Below are 21435 nucleotides of genomic sequence, written 5' to 3' on the forward strand. Positions count from 1 at the left end.
AACTCTAGGTGCTATACAGAGTGGAAAAACCTCACACCAAAAAGAGGGGGGGAAAACAAGAACCAGATTTTAACGTTTTACTAAGAATTAAAATAACCCATTCTCAAAGAATTAACCAAGACCTGCATGATACCCACATCGGGGCTTCAATTAATACTTGGGGATAACAGACAGTTGACAGAGTATAGAAGAAAATAAGTATATTTTATTTGCGAATTAAGGTCCATTTATTAAAATATTAATGCGGGATCCTGCATGATTTCAAAGAAAGCCCTACACAAGCGAAAATCCCCTACACCACCACCCTGTGGGGAAATCTAGACAGTGCCAACCGCAGCTGCCAACTTACCGTTAGCAAACCTGTGAAAAGGATCCAGAAAAAAACGCGTACTGAACTTTTTTTTAAAATAATTTTATTGCATTGTATATTTGGTACCTCTTATGTGTTTGACAAGGGTAGAACTTTACAACTGAAAAAGGAAGAGGTTGCACTGGGAAGGAAAGAGAGGATAACAGTTACCTGGGTGGCCCCTGACCATCTTTCCTTTCAAACTGTACAGAGTCAGGGGCATGTTCCAACTGCTGAATGTGAAATGTACATTACGATTTTGTCCATTTCTCTACAAAGTAAAGAAATTGAAACATTTCTTTTAAAAAGGAACAGTAAAAATTGCTCAGGAGGATGTGGTTAACGTCACAAGTTGTCAAAGTATCGGTTAATCAGCACTCCCACTGGAACTGTTAATGCTACTCTCCCACCGGTTAACAATGACATAACAGAGCACAACAGCTCCTCCATCTTGTCCACACTGGTACCAGTGATATCTGCTGAATGGGTGTTTGTGTGAAAGGTCTAAGTGTCAAAATAAAGCATGATTGACAAATGCCTGATTTATTGATCAAAATACATCCAATTGTAGAGGTTTGTATATGTCCATTTCAAACATCACCAAGGGGATCCACATCTTGTCCAGTCCAAGTTTGATGACAAACAAAAGGCAAGTGAACCACGATGCTTGGCTACCAAAAGAGTGTTGATGTCATAGAGTCTTTAAGAGCAGTACAAAATCCAGATATCTACAACAAACTCAAATCCGCACACTGTAACCCAATTGAAACAAAAGGGGAAAAAAATGCAAACCATTTATGGCATTTTGCCATTCAGACAATCACCCCAGTACGCCTCTGACCTCCTGTCTCTACACGATTAACCGCCATCCATGGAGCCCGTCACCTCGACGACTTGAGCCTCAGAAGAGTGGGCAAGTGCTTGACAAAGAGGACCAACTCCGAGCTCTCTACGTCCGCCTCTTCCTCCCTCCCTCCCTCCCACCTCTATCCCCCTTGCCTCCCGTCCACCCATTCACAGAAACCTTTTTGAAATTCAGCTCAGTGCTTTTAAAAAGTCACAGACTACGCCTGGGCAGTGTGTCCACAGGGGACAATTCCATTACACATTTCCCCATATAAATTACTTAAAAAAAAAGAAAAAAAAAGAAAGACGTTGGAAGTGTAGATGTTGTGGCGCCGGTGGAGGGGGGGTGGGGGGGTGGGGGCTGGGGTTGGCTTCAATTTGCTCCTCTGTGTAGTAGTCCGCAGGTCATGGTCTCCATTCAGCTATGTGCTGTGGTGGTTAAGTTTGACATGGTCTTTTCTGTCCGTTTTTTTTCAGTTAGAGTAGTTATCAGCAAGGTTGCTTTTGACTTTAAAAAAAGGTAAAATGGCCATTTCTCTTCTCTTTTTTTTCTCCCCCGCTTTACCCCTCCCTCCTCTCCAGGAAAAAAAAAAAAGTAAATCAATAATCATCTCAGTCCCGCTGTGAGTGTCCCCTAAGACTGGAGACAGAGGTGACGAGGAAAAGGGGGGAGAGGGAGAGAGAGAGAGAGATGTGGACGAGAAGCGATCGCTTGTCCACAGCAATCAGTTCCCTCCATGCTCTTGAACAGAACACTCCCTCTCCTACCTCGGCTGCCCCCCTCCCTCCTCCTCACATATCGTTGGCCAGCTCCTCGGTTTCCGTGGAGACGTCGCCGTTGATTGCAATCTTTGTGTTCTCCTCGTAGCCAGGTGGCATGAAGGCCAGTGTGTAAGGGAACAGCTTGTGGCATTCCGCCCGGTAACTCTCTGCTGCCGTTTCTTTAGCATCGCCGAAGCTACCATCCTGCAGGCATTCCAGGACATCTGTGCAGATCTGAGGACACAGAGAAGCAAGAATGTCAACCCCTTATCCTTAACCCCAACAGAGGAGCCTGCTCGGCCGCGCACTTAAAGGAATGTCTGGATACCGTTTTGTGGAACTGATTTCAAGACTGTATGTGTGTGAAGAAAAGGAAACTGTATCTCCCCTATTTTAATCAGGTCAAGTCATTCATACTGTGCATCCACACGTACACACACACACACACACACACAAAGACTTTAATTAGATAATCCAACCAGGTCCAGGTGATGCTAGGGGTCATACTACTACCCTACCTAGTATCAAATCAAATATCAAACGTGTCGAACACCAGAAGTGACAGATGCGATGTCAATCCCTACATTCAAATATAGAACCACACGTTTTATTAGTACCACTTGCAGATGAAAGGGCGTTTGTGGCAAGGAAACAGTGCTGGTGTGTGAAAGCGTCCAAGTGTCTGAAAAGCGTTATAAAAAGTAAATGTATTATTATTATTATTATTATGATGATTATTATTACCTGAATGCTTCTGTTGGTGAGCGACTCATCCAGTGCTGTGGCCAGCTCCAAGGCTTTCCTCTCAGTGGACGAGTCCAAGTAGGCCATCATTTTGGCAGCTGAAGCCAAAAGCCAGAGAGAGGAAGAGAAAGAAACAATGAGGGAGAGAAATTCAACAGTGACAAGTGATAATAAAGTTCTGTGATGGATGCTGCCTCTGGATAGCAGAACATTTTGCATGTGTATCAGACTGAGGGAGTGCGGGAAGTGTGTGTGTGTGTGTGTGTGTGTGTGTGTGTGTGTGTGTGTATTTGGTTAAGCATACCCGCTAATCTGTGAGGGATGGAGTCGGAGTGCTTTGTGAGGAAGGTCTGGTTGTAGCTCTTTGCGTTGCTGTCTCCAAAGAGCCGGGAGATCTCCTGCTTCAGCACGGTGTGCACGGCATCCGGTAGGTCCTTGCTTTCCGACACTACAGAAGCAAACCCACGACGAACGTGTGATCATGCACCATACGATCAACCTCTCAATCAGAGCCACTCAGGCCCATACGGACCCACAAATACATACGGTAAAATCCAGAACATTGACCATAGCTAGGATGCAATTCATGAAAATTGGGCACTTCTGGATAGGTTTTTGATTTTTGGCAGGGTGTTAGGTACAGGCCTAAGGTTTTCAAAACTCCATGGATACAAGTTGGGGTGGCCCCCCTAGTGGCAGTTATCCATAAAATCCAAAATGGCCCCCGCCGAAAAGAGAAAAGGTTATATCTCAGCTTCCTTTAGTCTTAAATTGTTGTATAATGTATTTTCTCTACTTTGTTTGATAGAAGGAATCCAATTTTGATATGTTCTTCTTATTTTAAGTCCATTTCCATGTAGTATCATAGTCATATTTAGCTCATAAAATGTCAATATCTCTGAAAAAGTCACATTGAAATACTCAGGTCCCTAGACCCATATTTTTACCTCCAAGGTATGATTTTCTTTGTTGATTGGACAGGTCACTATCACTATAGTGTCAAATCACATGTTGTGACCAAAAGGACCATTGTTGAGGCCTTAAATAAACACAACTTCAGAACTATGCCACAGTGAAAAGTTATTAGGCTTTTCACCATGTTAAGGATCAATATTACATTTTAGTCAAACACAAAAAAACAATTCATACTCAAACATCATCAGTGTTTCCCATACATTGACTAATCTGTGGCGGGGCGCCACAAAATAAAAATCGGCTGCCACAGATGAATTTTCTATGTTTAATTTAAATTAAATATAAGGTCAAATCCTTGCATTGCCATTGAGCTGCGCTTTTTACGCAAGCAGCCTTTCCTTGCCCCGCCCCGCTCTCTCTCATAGCCCGCTGCCCCACTCCTCTGCATGTGCATTTAACAAAATATTCACGATTGTTGAAGGATTGTTGTTGCCACATAGAAGCATTGCATAGAAGACGTCTGGCTAAATTGCTATTAAATCCGCTTAGGATCGTGACCATGCTGCGCAAATTTGTTCAAAACTGCTGCATTGAAGTGAACTCTGCTAAGGTCTTATCACGGCATAGTAGGCTACATTGAAGAGACTAAACTAAGTTAAGTTATGAAATCAAGCAGTATCTCAAAGCTAAAGTTAGAATACTGTTTGGATGTCGAATTTAGTATGCTTAGCCTACTTCTAAGCTGCTTGTCAATTTCGTTGAAGGGCTCATTTTATTGACTCTGACACTGAATGTTTGCAAAATCCCGATGTAAATGGAAGTGAGATTTCCAAAATTCAAAAGTGCTTGTCCCAAGGAGAAGTACGAACCTTTATTTTAACTATGTAGAAAACGTTATGAATTGCATCCACACATCAGCAGACTGTGCTACAAGCCCCCCCCCCACCCCCGTCAAAGTCAGCTACCGCCACAAATTGAATCCAATTCTGTGGGAAACACTGATCATGTATTTATTCAAAGATTTTTGCTTTCACTCACTATTAGTACAGCCTCCCTCACACTTGCACAATGTGGTACAGCAAAGTCCAGCTCGGTGGCACTTACAGTTGCCCATACAGGCAACCACACAGCCACAGTTGAGGAGGAGTGAGCATCACTTGCTGGCATCTTCCAGATCTGTCCAATATGGCACCCAGACTTTGGTTCTGTCATTTCATTCCCAACCCCACTCGCTGGGGTCTGGAATCTCTGGAGTTTTGGAGAGGGACTGCTTCCAGACAAAAGCTGCAGTGTGCAGGGCACGCTTTCCATGCTGTAATAAGGCATGATGGGTCGGGGGGGATTGAATCCAGGGATTTGAGGCCATGAGTGAAAAGAAGCTTCCGGGTTTCATTGACTCACTCGACACCGCAGTTCTTACTATACATGAGTACAGTCCAGCGTTTGAGAACTTGCATGTGCACTGATTCCAGTGTGAGGCTGGTTGGGTCTTGGGTGATCAGAATGAGGGTGCCGGTGACTTCTGGGTAAGCTGCCCACGCATTCCATGCTTTTTTTTGCAAAGTCCTTTTAGGCAAGTCCCTCCACTCGGTGGCCATATTGCAACGCTTTTTGGGCACTCATCAGACATCCATTTAGAAAGAAATGCGCGTGCGCAATAGCCTAGAAATCTAGACGCACCCTAGCGGCGGCAAATTAATTTGCTCAGCCTGTACGTCTAGTATCAAACCATAGGGATTTCTATTGGCTGACGCCGTGGACTTCATCCAATCACAGCGCTCTGTTTTGTTAGAGAGTCTTAAGGCGGGCTTAACAGGATAACGACAGTCCTGCGACGGTGAACAACAAGGAAGGTGGCTATGGCGAACGAAGAGCGGTTGTTTGAATCGGCGTTGGCGTCAACTTTGGAGGAGTTGGACTTGAGCTTTTCTTTGAAAGTTGAGCAACACAATGCACTTAAGTCATTCCTTTCGAAGAAGGATGTATTTGCCGTTTTGCCGACCGGATACGGATATGGTCGTAGCGCTGGCCTATTGCATGCCTAGGCAGTTTGAAAGACAATTCTCTGCCCGCCCCTTGGATTAAGCGAGGTGAATGGTTCGATTCCAGACTATACATTTCAATGATATAGGATGGCCCGCCAGGCTACGTGCGCAAGGCTTCACGACACCAATCTTGCTCCAGCAGTGAGCTCACAACACATGATTGGCACGATGTCTTCACAACACACTACATTATTGGCTCAATGTATTCACAACACAGCACGATTGGCTCAATGGATTCACATGTCAACATTTTGCCGCGGAAGGGGTGTGATTTGCGTAGACAACTGCCATATTGCCGTTACAAACTAAGCTCATGCATTTCTATTGAGGATTTTTTGAGTACTGTGTCTCCTCATTAGAAAGTCTCTGGTTTAAGTATGATTTTTATTTTGTGTTATTTGACTAAAATGTAATATTGATCCTTAACATGATGAAAAAAAATGTACTGTAACTTTTCACTGTGGCATAATTCTGAATTTGTGTTTATTTAAGGCCTCAACAATGGTCCTTTTGGTCACATGTGATTTTTTACACTATAGTGATAGTGACCTGTCCAATCAACAAAGAAAAAGCATACCTTGGAGGTAAAATATGAGTCTAGGGACCCGAGTAATATTTCAATGTGACTTTTTCAGAGATATTGACAGTTTATGAGCTAAATATGACTATAATACTAGATTTAACATGGAAATGGACTTAAAATAAGAAGAATATGTCAAAATTGGATTCCTTGCATCAAACAAAGTAGAGAAAATACATTATACAACAATTTAAGACTAAAGGAAGCTGAGATATAACCTTTTTTCTTTTCGGCGGGGGCCATTTTGGATTTTATGGATAACTGCCACTAGGGGGGCCACCCCAACTTGTATCCTGTAGCCTTGTAATCCTAAGGCCTATACCTAACACCCTGCCAAAAATCAAAAACTTATCCAGAAGTGCCCAATCTTTATGATTTTTCACATATTCCTTCCCAGCTACCAGGGTGGTATACTATAAAATAAAATCAGTGTATGCTGAGCCTCGAGCCATTCAGAAGTCAGTGCATGCTGAGCCTAGAGCCATTCAGAAATCAGTGCATGCTGAGCCTAGAGCCATTCCCATTCAGCAAACAGAGATGTCAAATGTGAACACACTTTTAGGCTTCGGGCTCCACAAACCACTTATCTTGCTTCATACTATACCGCCCAGGGGTGCGTTTCCCAAAACCATAGTTGCTAACCTGTTGGCAATTTGCTAACCTGTTAGCAACTTGGTTGGCAATGGGAAATTGCAGTTTGTTAACTTAGTTAGCAACTATGGTTTTGGGAAACGAGCCCCAGGAGTGGACAGAGGAGAAGTTAGCATGCTCTCTGTAGCGTATAGCCCATCAGTGGTTAACTCACCTGCTTTAAAGAAGCGCACTAAACACTGGTGGAGCCAGGGGTGATCTGGGTCTATGGCATAGGCCCTCTTTACCGACTGCAACATTAACAAGAACTTCTCTGGAAAGACAAAAGAATAATTTTCAGGAAACTCAAGCACTGTTGTGTCAAGTCTTAGTCAATGTTTCATTTTAGCGTACACGTTTCATTTTATTTGTAACTGATACACTTAACATAAAAGTAAAAACTTAAATGTCACATGGTACTTTATAAAGCGTCCCTTACCTTTTCTAAAGTAGATCTCAAATGCCAACAAGTGAGTGTCTATCTTATTTTTCACCAGATGTTTTAATGGTGTCAGGAACTTCACAGCCTCGTCTAGGGGGTTTTCCACCTGCACAATGCCAGAGAGAGATAGAGGAAGATGGCATGAATGAAGTGACACAAACTGCAGACCACTTTCTGTTCATTTCTGATCTACTAAATTTGTCTGTTATGGTTTGCCACACACACACACACACACACACACACACACACACCTTAGCCAGTTTCTCTGGTATAAGCTCCTCCTTGGGCCCTCCGATCTCTTCATCATCATCTTCCTTCTTCTTCTTCTGGTTCTTGAGCTGCTTCTCCTTCTCTGCGTTCTTCTTCTCCTCCTCCAGCTGGGCCTTCTTCTGGGCTCGCCTCTGCTTGTTCCGCAGCTTCTTCAGCTCTTTGTCCGACAGGTTGGCTACACAAGCAGCAAAAACAAAACATTCAGCATTCAATAGCCACTAGGAGTGCTCTGTGGAGAGGTGTGCTTGCCCAATGCTCAACACACTTGGACAGCCACTAGGAGTGCTCTGTGGAGAGGTGTGCTTGCCCAATGCTCAACACACTTGGACAAGGCACCTAACCCCTCACTGCTCCCCGAGCGCCACTGTTGTAGCAGGCAGCTCACTGCGCCGTGATTAGTGTGTGCTACACCTCACTGTGTGTTCACTGTGTGCTGAGTGGGTTTCACTAATTCACGGATTGGGATAAATGCAGAGACCAAATTTCCCTCATGGGATCAAAAGAGTATATATACTATATCATTCCTGTTGTCTGACATATACATCTGCCTTTATACAAGTTGACAAACTTCCAAAAACTTTATTTTATCAGTAAATTTTTTCAAAACCAAAATGTTCACCCTCCATAGCCAAGTGGGCAACGGTGATGCATCCACGTCAGTGTGTGTTTGACGACAGTTTCACTGCCATTTACCTGTATCAGCCTGTAGTTCCTTGTTGTCGTCGGCGAGCGGGTTGTCGTGGAGACCGAGGTAGATGTGGATGGCGGTGCGGGCGGCCTTGAAATAGAACGGGTGCATGCGGAGCACGTCCTCCAGCTTGAGCAGCTCCACGTACGAGCGCAGAGTCATCTTTCGCATGCAGTACGTGTGGAAGTCAAATTGGTCGTCCGTGATTTCCACAAAGTGCTGTACCAGGAGGAGATCAGAGCACGGATACATACTTAAATCACAACACTGAACTCAATCTTGGACGGACACAATAGAAGGAAAACTTATGACCTTGTGGTCTTAGTTCTGTATATTTTCTCAACTGAGGGGGGAACAGTATTTTTAGATATTCGATTCTGCAGCTCTTTGTGGAAAAGCTTCGGCCACATGTGGGGGTGATGAATGCTCATCAATCACTGTGTCACTACATGTGCTCACCATCTGTGGAATCTGTTGTTGTCATGAACTTCCTGTGACAGTCAAAGCAATTACTGAATCCCTATCCCTACCCTCTTCTACCTACCCTCAGCGAATACTGTGATGTGAGAAAAACACAAAGCACTGTCTAAAGAAGAACTTGGGTGAACGAGGTTGGCACTCACCCTCTCGATCTCGTGGCACTTTTTCAGAGCGTCGCCATATTTCTTCATGAACTTATAGGCCAGAGCGCACTCTGTTTGGAACCACATGCACTGCATCTCGTTCAGGTTCTCCACGGCAGAGGCCCCCTCCTGTGATCAGAGAACAAGGATCAGCACGCTTAATCTGAGCACACAACAGGGTTCAGACTCATGATCATTAGACAGCAAGTCCTGCAGACTCATGATCATTAGACAGCAAGTCGTGTCATTTGAACAGTAAAGCGATCCTACAACAACTGAAGTCTTGTAGCCTGTACAAGCTATTAGTTAGCATTCACCCAAATCTTCATCCAGCCTCATACTACATACGTTTACTAATGCACTAGAGGATACATCGATCGGATACTGGCATTGGATATCATTCAAAAACGAGCTCAAATAGCAGGATTGGGTATCGTGATAATGGGGCCGGAGGTTATCAGCGACAATGGGGGAGGGAGCTAAAAAAACAAAGTGTCAGCAGTTTGGAGGCATTTCACAGCTTCACGCAGTTTGGAAATATTTCACCCTATCAGTGCACTTCTGTTATCTACACTTTGTAGTTTCAAATTTCTTTTCAAATTCCTGCTTTTCTAAGAGAGCCACCATGCACCATTTGGTTGAATAGTACACAATAACAGTACAATAAAGTGTTATATTCTCTAGAGATAGCTACAATAGGTGCAGAATATTTTTGATCTCCCTGTAAGCATAGTAAAACTGAGAGCTTAGAGCATCTCTCGCTCACACACACACACCCGTGTGAATTTGGAGCACATATCCTCGGCCTCTTTGACGAGGCCAGCCTTGAGTAAGTATTTGGCGCATTTGGAGTTGATGAAGCGATCGGCTGTGTCCAGAGCCTGAGCCTCATCCATCCAGCGGGCCGCCTCCCGGATGTTCCCAGCATGCTGTAGGAGAAAACACAATACCCAACAGTCAGCCTAAAGTGAGGAACGTCTTCCCAACAAGGTTATGGATAATTACTGGACTACAGCCAGTAAAAAAAGTCACAATGCCATCCATGTGTGACGAAGTGAGTTAACAACTTTCACACAGATTTCATAACAAAGGTTGTGATGTCAGTTGTTCAATGGCAAATTGGCAGCGCAGTGCAGTGTTAAGAATAAGACATTCAAATGGTGTGATCATCCAGTGTGAATGCTTCAGAGGAGTTAAATGAGTGTGCGGATCTTCCTGCATGAGTGTTACCTTGTATATCTTGGCCTTAACGAGGAACAGCTCGATCAGTGTGGGTGTGCTCTCGATGGCAGCATTGATGTACTCCAAGGCCAGGCTCTGCTGACCAATCTGGTCGTAATGCTGGGCCAGGAAGTACTGGACCCACAGTAACGTGGTGGGGGGCTCCTCTTTACCATCATCTGAGAATCAAAGGCAGCAGTTAGCACAGAGCAGACTCCATCACGACCAGTCAGAGCAGTGCATCTCTTACTAGCCCGGGTGTATGATAAAGCATAAAGGCAACACTAAAGGCAGCTAAATGGCATTATTATACGGCTCGTCAGAATGCTGCAGAAAGTTCCATTAACATGAACGGTCCTTCTCAACGTTCAAAAGTCCCGTAATTCTGTATAATGACCACTGCCAAAAATCAATGACCGCAATAGACACACCATTTGTGTGTCAAACTATTTGTTTGTTTGTTTGTTTGATGGGAGCCACAAAACTGTAACACAAATTGAAAGACATTGTATGAATATTGTTTTGTCGTTTTGGCAAATAGCCGTACAATAAGCAATGTATTGTCCGCCAGTCATTATTGGAAAATAAGTCCCTTTAGGACAAAGCAATACCTGTTTGCCCTGTCGAGATTTATTTTCTGAAAATGAATGGTGGACAATACATTATCCCTATGTAATGTCCATCTTAACTTATATTTAAACCTCACTTACCATTTTGATTGAACATTCGGCAGCTATTTAAACAGGTTTCAAAACCAACTACTAATTCTTCGATTATTGACACCTGCAAGGAAGAAAAATATTCAGTTTGACCAGGATGGACTAGGCTTCTACCCTTTCAAGCAGTTTTGTTAATAAATGTACAAAGGAAATTAATAGTGTTCAATCTGGAATTGGAAAATGGTACTAAGAACTTCACGCTTATAATGCTGGTTGACTGCTATTTATGGTATGATCAACACAAAGGTGATGTATGTGGCAGCATAGTATAAGCCTTTACCTTTTCTTTATCATGGTATAGGGACCTGAGGGTGGTGAAGACAGGAGGGCAGCCTTTGCTGAAGTTCATTCTTAAATATTTATCCAGACACTCACGGAACTTCTCCCCTGAAGAACAAAGAAACAGTCAAATGCTACTTATCTGTTTGCAAACAGTCTCTTCACACACACACACACACACACACACACACACACAGGTTCCTGTAAAAAAACAATCCAAACAAGAGAAGTCGGGCTACCATCACCCCCATGTCAGCAGACAGACAGACCCGATTACACTAATACCCAAGGCCCCCTATCCAGAGCAAAGGTAATAATCTAGTCTGGATGACAGAGAAACACTGCTGCCTACTGACTCCCCACTCTCTCACCAGATAAGAAGTTAAGGGGCAGCCTCCTTGGCACCAGTCCCTTGGGGTACTTGACCCATGCCTCCTCATAGATCTTCAGCTTCTCCTCCACGCTTGCTGGAACACAAAAGAACACGCAGGGTCAGCTGCTGCCCAGGGTCAGACGTCAACCAGACTGACGTGAGGCTCTGAGATGAAGCTGTGGCTGTAGGGCTCCAGTCCTACCTGGCTTGAGTGCGTTTTCGAGGCCGTGGTAGTAAGACCAGTTCTCGGGGTTGCGCTCCTGAAGACGGTGGTAAACCTCCAAGGCCTCCTCGTACCGCTCTAGTTTCAGGAGCAGCTCACCTGCACGACACACAAGGTGAGTTAGAGGGCCTGACAAGAACATCAGACAACAAGTAGCAATGCAAAAATGTATTTGATTACTTGTCAACTATTAATTTAATCGCAATCTATTCTAGTAATTCATAAAGAGTTTTTTCCTTACAATTTATCAAATCAATTAAAGTTATATGATCCCAGCTTTTTAAACTTGAATATTTCATTGTCTACCACAGTAAATTGAAAGTGAAATCTTTGATGTGCGATTTTTTTTTTTTTTTTTTTAGCATTTTCTGATTTTATCAGATCAATCAATTGAGAAACAACTGAATGAATAATCAATTATGGAAATAATAATTAGTTCCAGCCCTAATTAACCTCAAATAAGTGAATAGGAAAGTAAGCAAGCAGCATAAGGGATATACAGACAACAGCTCAGAAAGAAAGAAAGAAAGAAAGAAAGAAAGAAAAGAAAAGAAAGACACAGCCAGACAGAACGGAGAAGGCTGCAGTAGGCGCACACCTCGGGTCTCCTCCACAGCCAGTTTGTCACAGATCTGTTTCTCGTAGGTGAGGAGGTGCTCCAGTGCTTCTTTGAAGAGGCCTGCCTCTCTCAGGACCTGGTTCTGGTATAGCAGCAGCTCACTGTACTCGTAGTCCACTTTGTCTGGAGAAGTCTGAAAACACAAACACACACACAGACACACACACACTGTGACACATCTACAGAAGGCTGCATGACTTTTCTTTTATTTCTCTTTAGATATACATGCTCTGTTTTTGCTTGTGAGGCTGTTTTGATGCCATCTTAAAAGGGGGCTATATAAATAAAGCTGTTGACAAGAAAATTATGTGGGATTGCAGATGGAGCAATCAGTGGCGGAGTAACAACCACAACAGCAAGGAATTAGTTGGTTATATTATCCCCCAACTCCAACAAACATATGAGTTTGTAAGCCCTATGCGAGGTCTATAACAAGGGCTGAGGGTGACGTCTCGCTTAAACGGGTGCCAACCTGTCGCCTTCCTGTCATGCATCAGGTGAAAGAGTGTATGATGGGACAAAGGCAGGAAGCGGGTTGGTCGTTATCGCGTACGGCAGTGAGCGTTATTGTGCTGCAAAGCAACCTGCCACAGTGGCACGACGGGTTACAAGTCCTCAGAGGTGAGTAGTCATGGCAACACCATTCTTAACCTTGTTCAACAGGACACCCACACACAGCTCGCTCTGAACATGTGCTCCATTACCTCTACATAAATCAATATGCATGGCACTAGACCTGCAAAGTTGTAGAGTTAAGACTCCATGTTGGTAATTAAAAAGGTATTGAATAAGGTGTGGCAAAGGGGCAACACTGCAGACCTGGAGAATAAAGTATTCTATGTAGCCTGATGGTTAAGGGTTTACCTGTTGTGTTTTTCTGAACTCTTCAATAATTTTGGCGGCCATCTCGTAGTCCTCGAGGAGGTGATATGCAATGGCGTAACCGATCCACGAAGCCCTCTGAGCTGGTCGCAGCTGCAGAAGCTGGTACCGGGTCTCCTGGATGTCAGAAGATTGGGGAAGAAGAATCAATCAAATGCTGCATCTCCACTGCAGAAAGCAAACATAGTTGGGCCAGTAAACAACAACACAACTGCAAAAATGTATATAAACATGACTTTTTTGAAATGTATTAAATTATGTCACTCCATCAACAATACAGAACACGCTAAACATGTATGGGTCTAGTTTCCCATGGGGGGGGGTGTAATGGCGTGGGTCGAGTCTGGTCCAGAACTACTCTCCTTTCCCCATTGGTACGTCACCCTTGCGGTTTCATTTAGTTGAGCGCATCTCAATTTGTGGGGGTTAAACGGACCAACATTTCTCATTAGATTAGCCCAAAAAGTTGGCTATCAGGGGTTAATGAGGAGCAGCGTTAGACCAGGAAGATAGTGATACTGACTACTTAATGAAGCCAGGGAATAAGGCAGGACAGGCCGTGCCAGCCCAGGGCTTCTGGGAAACAAGCACAGCAGCAGGAACAGGTTATGGGAGCAGTGAACAGGAGGTCTGAGACCCCCTTTACACCATGCAGCACATAAAACAGGGCAGGGGGACACAAAGTGTGTGTGTGTGTAAGTGTGTGTGTAAGAGAGAAAGAAAAAGTGGGGGTGGGGTGCAAGTTGGATTGTTGTGTTATTGGCAAAGGAAAAGAGAGGTTATTACTGCTGATTCATGACACTAAGGCTGATAAGCCAGAGCTGGCTGTGTCTCTCTCTCACACACACAAACACACTTACCCTGTAACCCTCCAGGTCCCTCATTTGGATCTGTAGCAGGGAGAGGTCTCTTAAGATCTGCAGGTTGTCCTTGTCCCATTTCAGTGCATTCCTGTAACATTTGATTGCCTCGTCATATTTCTTGTCAGAGCGCTGCAGCAAGCCGTACACGTGCCAGCCTGTGAATCAGACGGTTAAGGAAAGGACCGACGCCTCTTCCTTCTGCTTTCTCTATGGCTGCCACAAAGAACAATGATACACACGCATGATGGGTTAAAACAGACCGCCATCATCTTAAAATGAACAACTCCTTTCCACTCTCACATCAACACACTGCACAAACAGAGCGATGCGTTTAACTCTGCCTCAACTCAGGCATGGCCCAACAACAAACCCAAACTGCTGCCACCCTACATTCACATCAACAGGAGTTTCAGTCGCACTGCCACAGCAAGTTGGCATACACCTGCCGTGTGGGGCACGCTTATGGCTATAAACGGGTCATTCTATGTCAAATCACACAGAATCCAGAAAAATGGTTACAGCATCTCACACTTTCCTCAGAGTTTGTCTATAATGTTCAGATTCCAAAACTAATACCTGAAAATATTTTTGTTCAATTACAATGCTTTCATATTTTTTTTAGTTATTACAATCTCAAAAATACCTCTTTAAAGCTAGTATTCCAAGCCTGAACAAACTTTTTAGGATGGAATACGCACAGGTCCTTAGTATGACTTGATTATTAAAAGTCTGTACTGCTTACCCCTTGATTTATTATAAGGCCTTAGATTCAGAATAAAGTGCTAAAAAAAATATATGGGGTAGGAACATGAAAATCTATAGCTGAATGTATGATCATTTAGTGTACAAAGTGCTAATGTTGTACTTTTACAGATAAAAACAGTTATAATTACATTGTTATATCAGTGCATAATATTTATCTATGGTACAACATTGGCACTTTGTCACTAAATGGCCATACAATAAACTACTTCCACACAGATGTTCATGCTCTTACTAGCATCCTTTGAAAAAGACTGAAAAATGCAATCTCCCCTTTTTTATCCTTAATACATTAATGCCCATTATTTGTGGAGATCTCAAATAAGCGCACAACATTAACACAATATTGTATCAAGAGCTGTAAGATTTTACAGGCTTTTAACACAATTACAGGCTATTAACACAATATTGTTTCAAGAGCAATTTTACAGGCATTAGTTTTGGGGGGCCAATGCATGATATAGACAAGGTCTGTACAAAATCAGAGACGGTGCAGCAACAACCTTATCTGATTTGACACGGAATGACCCAAATCTGCAGAGCACAGCTCCCTATGGTGGTAGGGGCGGTGGTGCAGCAGCAGGGGTGCAGGGTGGGGTGGGCTGGGCTGGGGGGGTGGTGTGGGGGGTCAGGCCGGGGCTGCTGGAGGCTAGTGCTGTACCACGGCTACACGATCATGGGCTTACGGGCTGCAGACGTCAGCACCAATCACACTCAAGCGCAGAGCGAGCGGAGCGGCAGACCTGGCCCGCCTCCATCACTGCCACAGCGACTGTCTCTACACTGTCGCTGCCACCACCGCTGCACACTACCGCCACCACTGCTCCTGCCACTGCCAGGGCTGGCCGTGTTAGCTGTGGCGTCTGGGAGCTGAAAAGTGTGTGTGTGTGTACAGACACAGACAGCAGAGAGCAGTGCAAAAGGGAGTGGCAGTGCTGAAGGGAGCAATGGGTTCATACACCCTGACAAGTAAACACACCTACTCTAACAGACAAACACCAACATACTGCACATTCACACACACACACACACAGATTCACAATGCAGACAAAACACAGACGCATCAACACAGTGATTGTACACTAAGAAAATAGGACAAGCACTGCCTTGCTCAGAGTCTGCTTGTGTTCACACAGTTTAAACTCAGAGGGCGGTGGTGGGGGGGCACATATGCGAGAAAGGATACAGACGTGGCTCTTCAGATCATTGCGTAGGCCTCTTCTGACTAACTCGTATGCCTCTTCCTTCTTGCCCAGGCAGTTGAGGGTGAGCCCCTTCATTGCCAATGTCTCTGCAAGAGGAAAACAAGGAAAGAAAAAAAAGTTAAGCAGGTTGTGACTCCTTCTCCTTCATGTTTATACCACCAATGTAGATAGATAGATAGATAGATAGATAGATAGATAGATACTTTATTGATCCCCAGGGGAAATTCAAGAAATGAAGAATGTACCTCCTGACTAGGGCTGTCACTTTTGTGAAAAAATCCTGTTAGATTTTTGAGACATAAGTGTTCATTGAATCGATTGTGAAATCGATTTTTATTATGTCTAAAGACGTTTCCATTTTCAACGCCAAATATAGGCCAATCCACAAACAACTAACAGGCATTAGGACGAACGTAAATAGGGCACTTGTAGACGCAAGCCTGCAATATTTCTGATGATTTATTGGCGTAAAGTTTCGTGCACAATGACAAACAGGAGTGCAACATTCTCGAAAAACAATAAGCCGAGTGGACTGCCATTACATCAGTGACAAACATGACTGCAGGCTTCAACGTAGCTGTGTCTGTGTTTACGATTAGAAATGTCAAACAAATTTCGCCTACGTAGAACTCGATTGCACAGTTTGCATAGTCTACCGCTTTGTTCTTCTCCATAGTTTGATATACCAAAAATCCGAAGTACTTCCACATCGAACTCCTCAAGTTATTAGGGCCTATCACTCGTCTCTCTACATGTCGCACAGGTTGATCGCGTTGTCCTCCATTTTTTGGCAAAACACGAGCAGCATGGCAGCTGATTGAAACAGCTGTTTCCGGTGCGTAAAATTGGTGAGAATTTTCTTTTTAGCTTTTGCAATGCTTACTGCACTTCGGAATTCTTTTATATTCTTATATTCTTGTTTGTGAATTTTGTTACATCTATCTTTTTTATTCGTTTAAAATTAATAGTGTACATATTTGGTTAAAATCGATTCCCTATATTAGTTTTCGAAACTTGTGTTGTTTGGTCCAATCGATTGTGCAATCGATTTTCAAACGTAAAGTGACAGCCCTACTCCTGACTCGCAGCACGTCAGCATTTCTTACCTCCATGCTCTGCAAACTTGGGATTGGACAGGATCTGTTTGCAGAATTTCAGCCCATTTCTGTACTGCTTGTGCTCGTAGCATCTCTGTGGGGTTGAGGGAAAACATGCAAGGTGTGAACTACAGGTCAATGGCACACAGCACACACGCTGGCTTATACTGTGCAGGCGCACAACCCCGTCACCCCAATCTTGCTGGGTTTAAAGAGCTGAGCAGGCTTAACTAAGTGAGAGGCCTCGTAAGTGAGTGTGTGTCTGCCAGTGTGTGTGTGTGTGTGTGTGTGTGTGTGTGTGTCTGTGTATGCCTGTCGCTACAAACAGCTCTAAATTACCATCATTTTCTCTCTGTGGTTATATTTGGAGCAGTGTTGCACAAGAGCTCTAGTCACTTACGCTGTCTGCTGTAAGACAACTGGGCGCTGAGGTTCAAGCAGATGGCACATCTGTGAGCACCACCACTACAGCATGAAGACAGAGGTGTCTTTAATAAAAGCAATTTCCAAATCAGCACCCTGTCAGTGCCCACTGACCCTAGAACAGGGAGCTCTTCACAGGAACTTAAATACTTTTGATTGTTTGAGTGAATGAATGAATGAATGAATGTGGGTAAAGATGCACATGGGACTCCCAACTCTAAACCCTCCTGCAATGCTTCTGGGTCATTTTGGATCAAGCTAGCATTGATCTGAAGCTGAAAATATATATGAAACCGTGCACACAATCAAGATGGGGACAACAAAACCGCTGTAAAAGCATGAGGGCGATCAACGCTAGGTGATGCTTTCACCTCAGTACTATTTTACATTTAAAAAACAGCTCGATAGTCAGAGTGGCCTTTGGTCTTATGGTTAAGAGGAAAAATGGCAACAAATTGCAATTGGCATCTCACAACGACCAGCTTTTAAGGCATATGCCTAATGGATAACATACTGTCTCCTTCCCTCCCTTTTTCCATAGCCTAGGGGCTGACAGCTGAAACTCATCATGGCAGCATCCACTGGATCTACTACATCTGCTGAATGGTTGCAACCTCAGTATACTGTAAAATCAGTAGCTTCATACTGCTCAAAATCCAAGTCAACAAACTATGCATTACTCAAATGATAATACCCGTTACAATGGTTGCCAGTTTGGGAAATGTTTACGCCAAGTCAAGTAAAAAAAGTTGTGTGCACACTGGCTTACAACCAACGCTCCTCTTGGTCTCACCAGATATAATAAACAAATCACTCAACTAGTTATCCACTGACAAGAACCAGAAAATGTCAAATGAACTAAGAAGCACCATGACTTTCTGAACCCAAAGTTCCTAGATTAACACTGTTGTGCCAAATGCAATTATATCGAACACCATTGTGCAGGATGCAGGGTAGAAATATATCAATCTATTCCTCTGTGCATTCCTATTCATACAAGAACACCACTGACTGTGAAGACCGAAACACCGACCATTGACGTTAAGGCTAACACACAAATTAGGGCGACTGCATCAAATGTCACCCACAGGTAGATTATTCAAACACGACTTCTTCAGACACCCCTACAAAGCTGAGATCAGCTTGAAAACAGTGGTTGAGGAACAATTTGTACCCTTTTTAAGAGGAAACTATGGCAGTGGACCTCTCGCTTGCAGAGGACTTAAGACAGGCTAGAATTAAGTAGGTTTAGCCAACTTAACACTTCTTCGCGACTTCAGTGGCTTCGCAATACTAAGTTACCGTTAAAAACATGCATCATGCATCATTGCATGGCATCACTACCTTTACTTCACGTTTCAAGCACAATCACCAAAAACACGACACAGTCATGCTACTTTTCCTGCTTGCTGCAATTATTGAACCTCCAGTATTAGGTTAGCAAAAAGCTGACCGGCCAAAACCCAATCGTTTAGCTAACGCTGGGAAGCTAGCAAACGCTAGTGCCCAAGTAACTAGCAATGTTATTTCAAATTACTTGGTTATTTTATGATTCCATCTCAGCTGGTAAAAGTAGGCAAACCATGACTCCAGTGCCAGGGTAAGTTAGCTAGAAGCTACCCCAATATTATTATGGATTTCTACACACTGTTGACCAACAAACTGTATGACTTATAACAGCTAACGTTAGCTGTTAAACTGGTCTGCTTCTCTACGTTTGTAGGTTAGCCAGCAAACCTAACCACACTGTACCAAATGCCATAGCTAAACAGGAATTACATGAATATGTAACGTTATCACATGAAGTAGGTAAAGGCCAAAAGAAGTCTGAGCAATGTTAACTTCGCAAGCCATGTCTCACAGCGAAAACGCAACGTAAACAGATCAACGAATAACAGAAAAAACGGCATGTAACGTGATGGTATAGCTAACATTAGATAGCTGAGTAATGTCAACGGTTAGGATAGCTGCTAGCTAATGTTAATGTTCCCCATTTCACACCAAAACCGTTCTCGGCTAGTAAGTATATAATAAGTCTAGCTAGCGTAGCACTAGCTTACGTTTAAAGTTAGCTTACAATCTTCTTGGGCTAACGTTTCATTCACAATTTTTTGCCCAATTACAATATATTAAATAAAAATGGGCCTTTAGAGGGGCTCCATTCACCAGTGGTGTGATTAGCTTAAACTAGCATTCAAAAGTGTCATCTAGCTAACTGATGTTACGGGGTTGTGGCTTCCTTACTTGACAGGCTAGCATGCATGCTTGCAACTGGCACATAACATTAAATCACCAGTATTGTAATATACTGTGCGGAGCATAATGGTAACGTTATAAAGAATCACCTCTCCTATCGGGAAAGTGGGTCCTGTTATTAGTCAATGTATCTGACAGTGTGCTAGCAAGCAAACATTTGACAGTGCTTAGTTCTTTTCAAGTTATCTTACTGTCAGCAATTGTTAGCTAGCTAGCACTAAGGTAATATTAGCTAGCTAGCAGCCTAGCAAGGCGAGGCCGACGACACTTCAGCCAATTGTGTTGATGCTTGTAACAGTTAGGGGTAAAGCAGGCAGTGAACAGAGTACCGGTGAATCAATCCTCTCAAAAATGCATGGCAGCGACCGCGAACTTACCAAAATCCTTTTGAAGAGAGCGTTTTCTTTCGGTGGTAGAGTAACTGTCGGCATCGTGCAAGGTCGCTAGCTAATAACGCTATTTTCCTAAGACTCAGCGCATGTGAATGAATGTGAGAGATTAAATGCGTCTCCCGATTCGCCCCCTTGTTCTCCGACTCTTCACTCACTCTCGATTGCTCCCTTTTCGGGCTCTCCACTCTCACGTGGTGCCAGAAAAGCTCCCTTTAGCCCAAAATGGCCGATTAGCTTCTCCTCCGGGTCAAGCTGCGCTGAGTCTGCGTACCCGCGGCCCTGCGTTGCACCAGCACTCTGGTTGTTGCCATAGACAGCAAAGGTTGTTGCACGCACAGTGACTGGGAACGGAGCCTGAGTAAACTGGCAAAAGTAGGCTACCTGACCTGGGCAAAATGTAATAGTAGTTATAATACCAATATTTATGCAATGTTCATACGTGCATGTTTTGTCTCTGAATACAGTTGACTGATCATAATCAAACTAAAAGGGCGAGGGTATAGGCTACTAACCTGGGACCGACATTTTAGAGGGTTGAAAGAAAGAAAAACAGAAGGAAATAAAGAAAAAAGAATTGTATAAGCCCAACATGAAAATCTCTTACAAGGGACGTCTATGTAATGTTGACTACTGACCAGGAGAGGGCGAACTAGTAACATATGATTCAGAGAGCTGATAGGCCCTATGGTTCTTACCAGAAACATTTATCCAAAGCGATCAACCAATCTATAAACATTACATTAACATTAAAATGAACAGTTTATAGTAAAGTCATATGGCTTAAATAATAATAAAAAATATTAACAGACTAGATAAATTAATAGAATAATAACCATATAATAACCATACGCTACAAACTATATGGAGCCTGCAAAGGGCTATGGTGGGAATTATTTTTTAGAGGTAGAAATGTTTTTTTTTTCCTTTTGCATTCCTTCACAATATGTATTGCATTCCCTAAGAATAATTTTGAGTACCCTCGCAATAGTTTAGCTAAAAAAAAAAAAGTCCCACCTGAGTAAGAAAAAAATCCCACCATGTCCCTTTGCCGGCTCCAAGGGAACGGTAAACTTATTGTCAGAAAACGCAATATATATGATAGGTTCCAACTGTATATTTTTGAGAAGGGTAATAAAAACTTGTTCAGTAGGCTGTTCTTGAATAGAGGAGGTATGCTAATGCCTTCTTCCCAAAGAAAAAAGGTCAGTGAAAAAGAACGCTCCTCTG

At 43.4% G+C, this 21435-nt stretch overlaps 1 protein-coding gene across 2 annotated transcripts; it reads right to left on the bottom strand.

The window, feature by feature from the left end:
- Positions 1–876: 876 nt before the first annotated feature.
- Positions 877–20553, bottom strand: naa15b (N-alpha-acetyltransferase 15, NatA auxiliary subunit b). Of its 2 annotated transcripts, none has more exons than XM_042085998.1 (20): positions 20194–20553; positions 17147–17231; positions 16022–16126; positions 14071–14228; positions 13193–13327; positions 12308–12461; positions 11689–11808; positions 11485–11580; positions 11115–11221; positions 10826–10898; positions 10125–10294; positions 9671–9823; positions 8895–9023; positions 8277–8490; positions 7565–7758; positions 7311–7419; positions 7047–7145; positions 3006–3149; positions 2702–2799; positions 877–2191 (listed from the first exon to the last, which is right to left on the bottom strand). In XM_042085998.1, the coding sequence occupies exons 1-20, from the start codon at positions 20245–20247 to the stop codon at positions 1988–1990; spliced, it is 2601 nt and encodes an 866-aa protein (XP_041941932.1). In that variant the 5' UTR covers positions 20248–20553; the 3' UTR covers positions 877–1987. The 2 variants fall into 2 exon arrangements, with proteins under 2 accessions (XP_041941932.1, XP_041941941.1); XM_042086007.1 differs by lacking the exon at positions 20194–20553 and adding an exon at positions 17538–17583.
- Positions 20554–21435: the final 882 nt, after the last annotated feature.

This window comes from Alosa sapidissima, chromosome 1 (assembly GCF_018492685.1).
Source record: "Alosa sapidissima isolate fAloSap1 chromosome 1, fAloSap1.pri, whole genome shotgun sequence".
Taxonomy (NCBI): Eukaryota; Metazoa; Chordata; class Actinopteri; order Clupeiformes; family Clupeidae; genus Alosa; species Alosa sapidissima.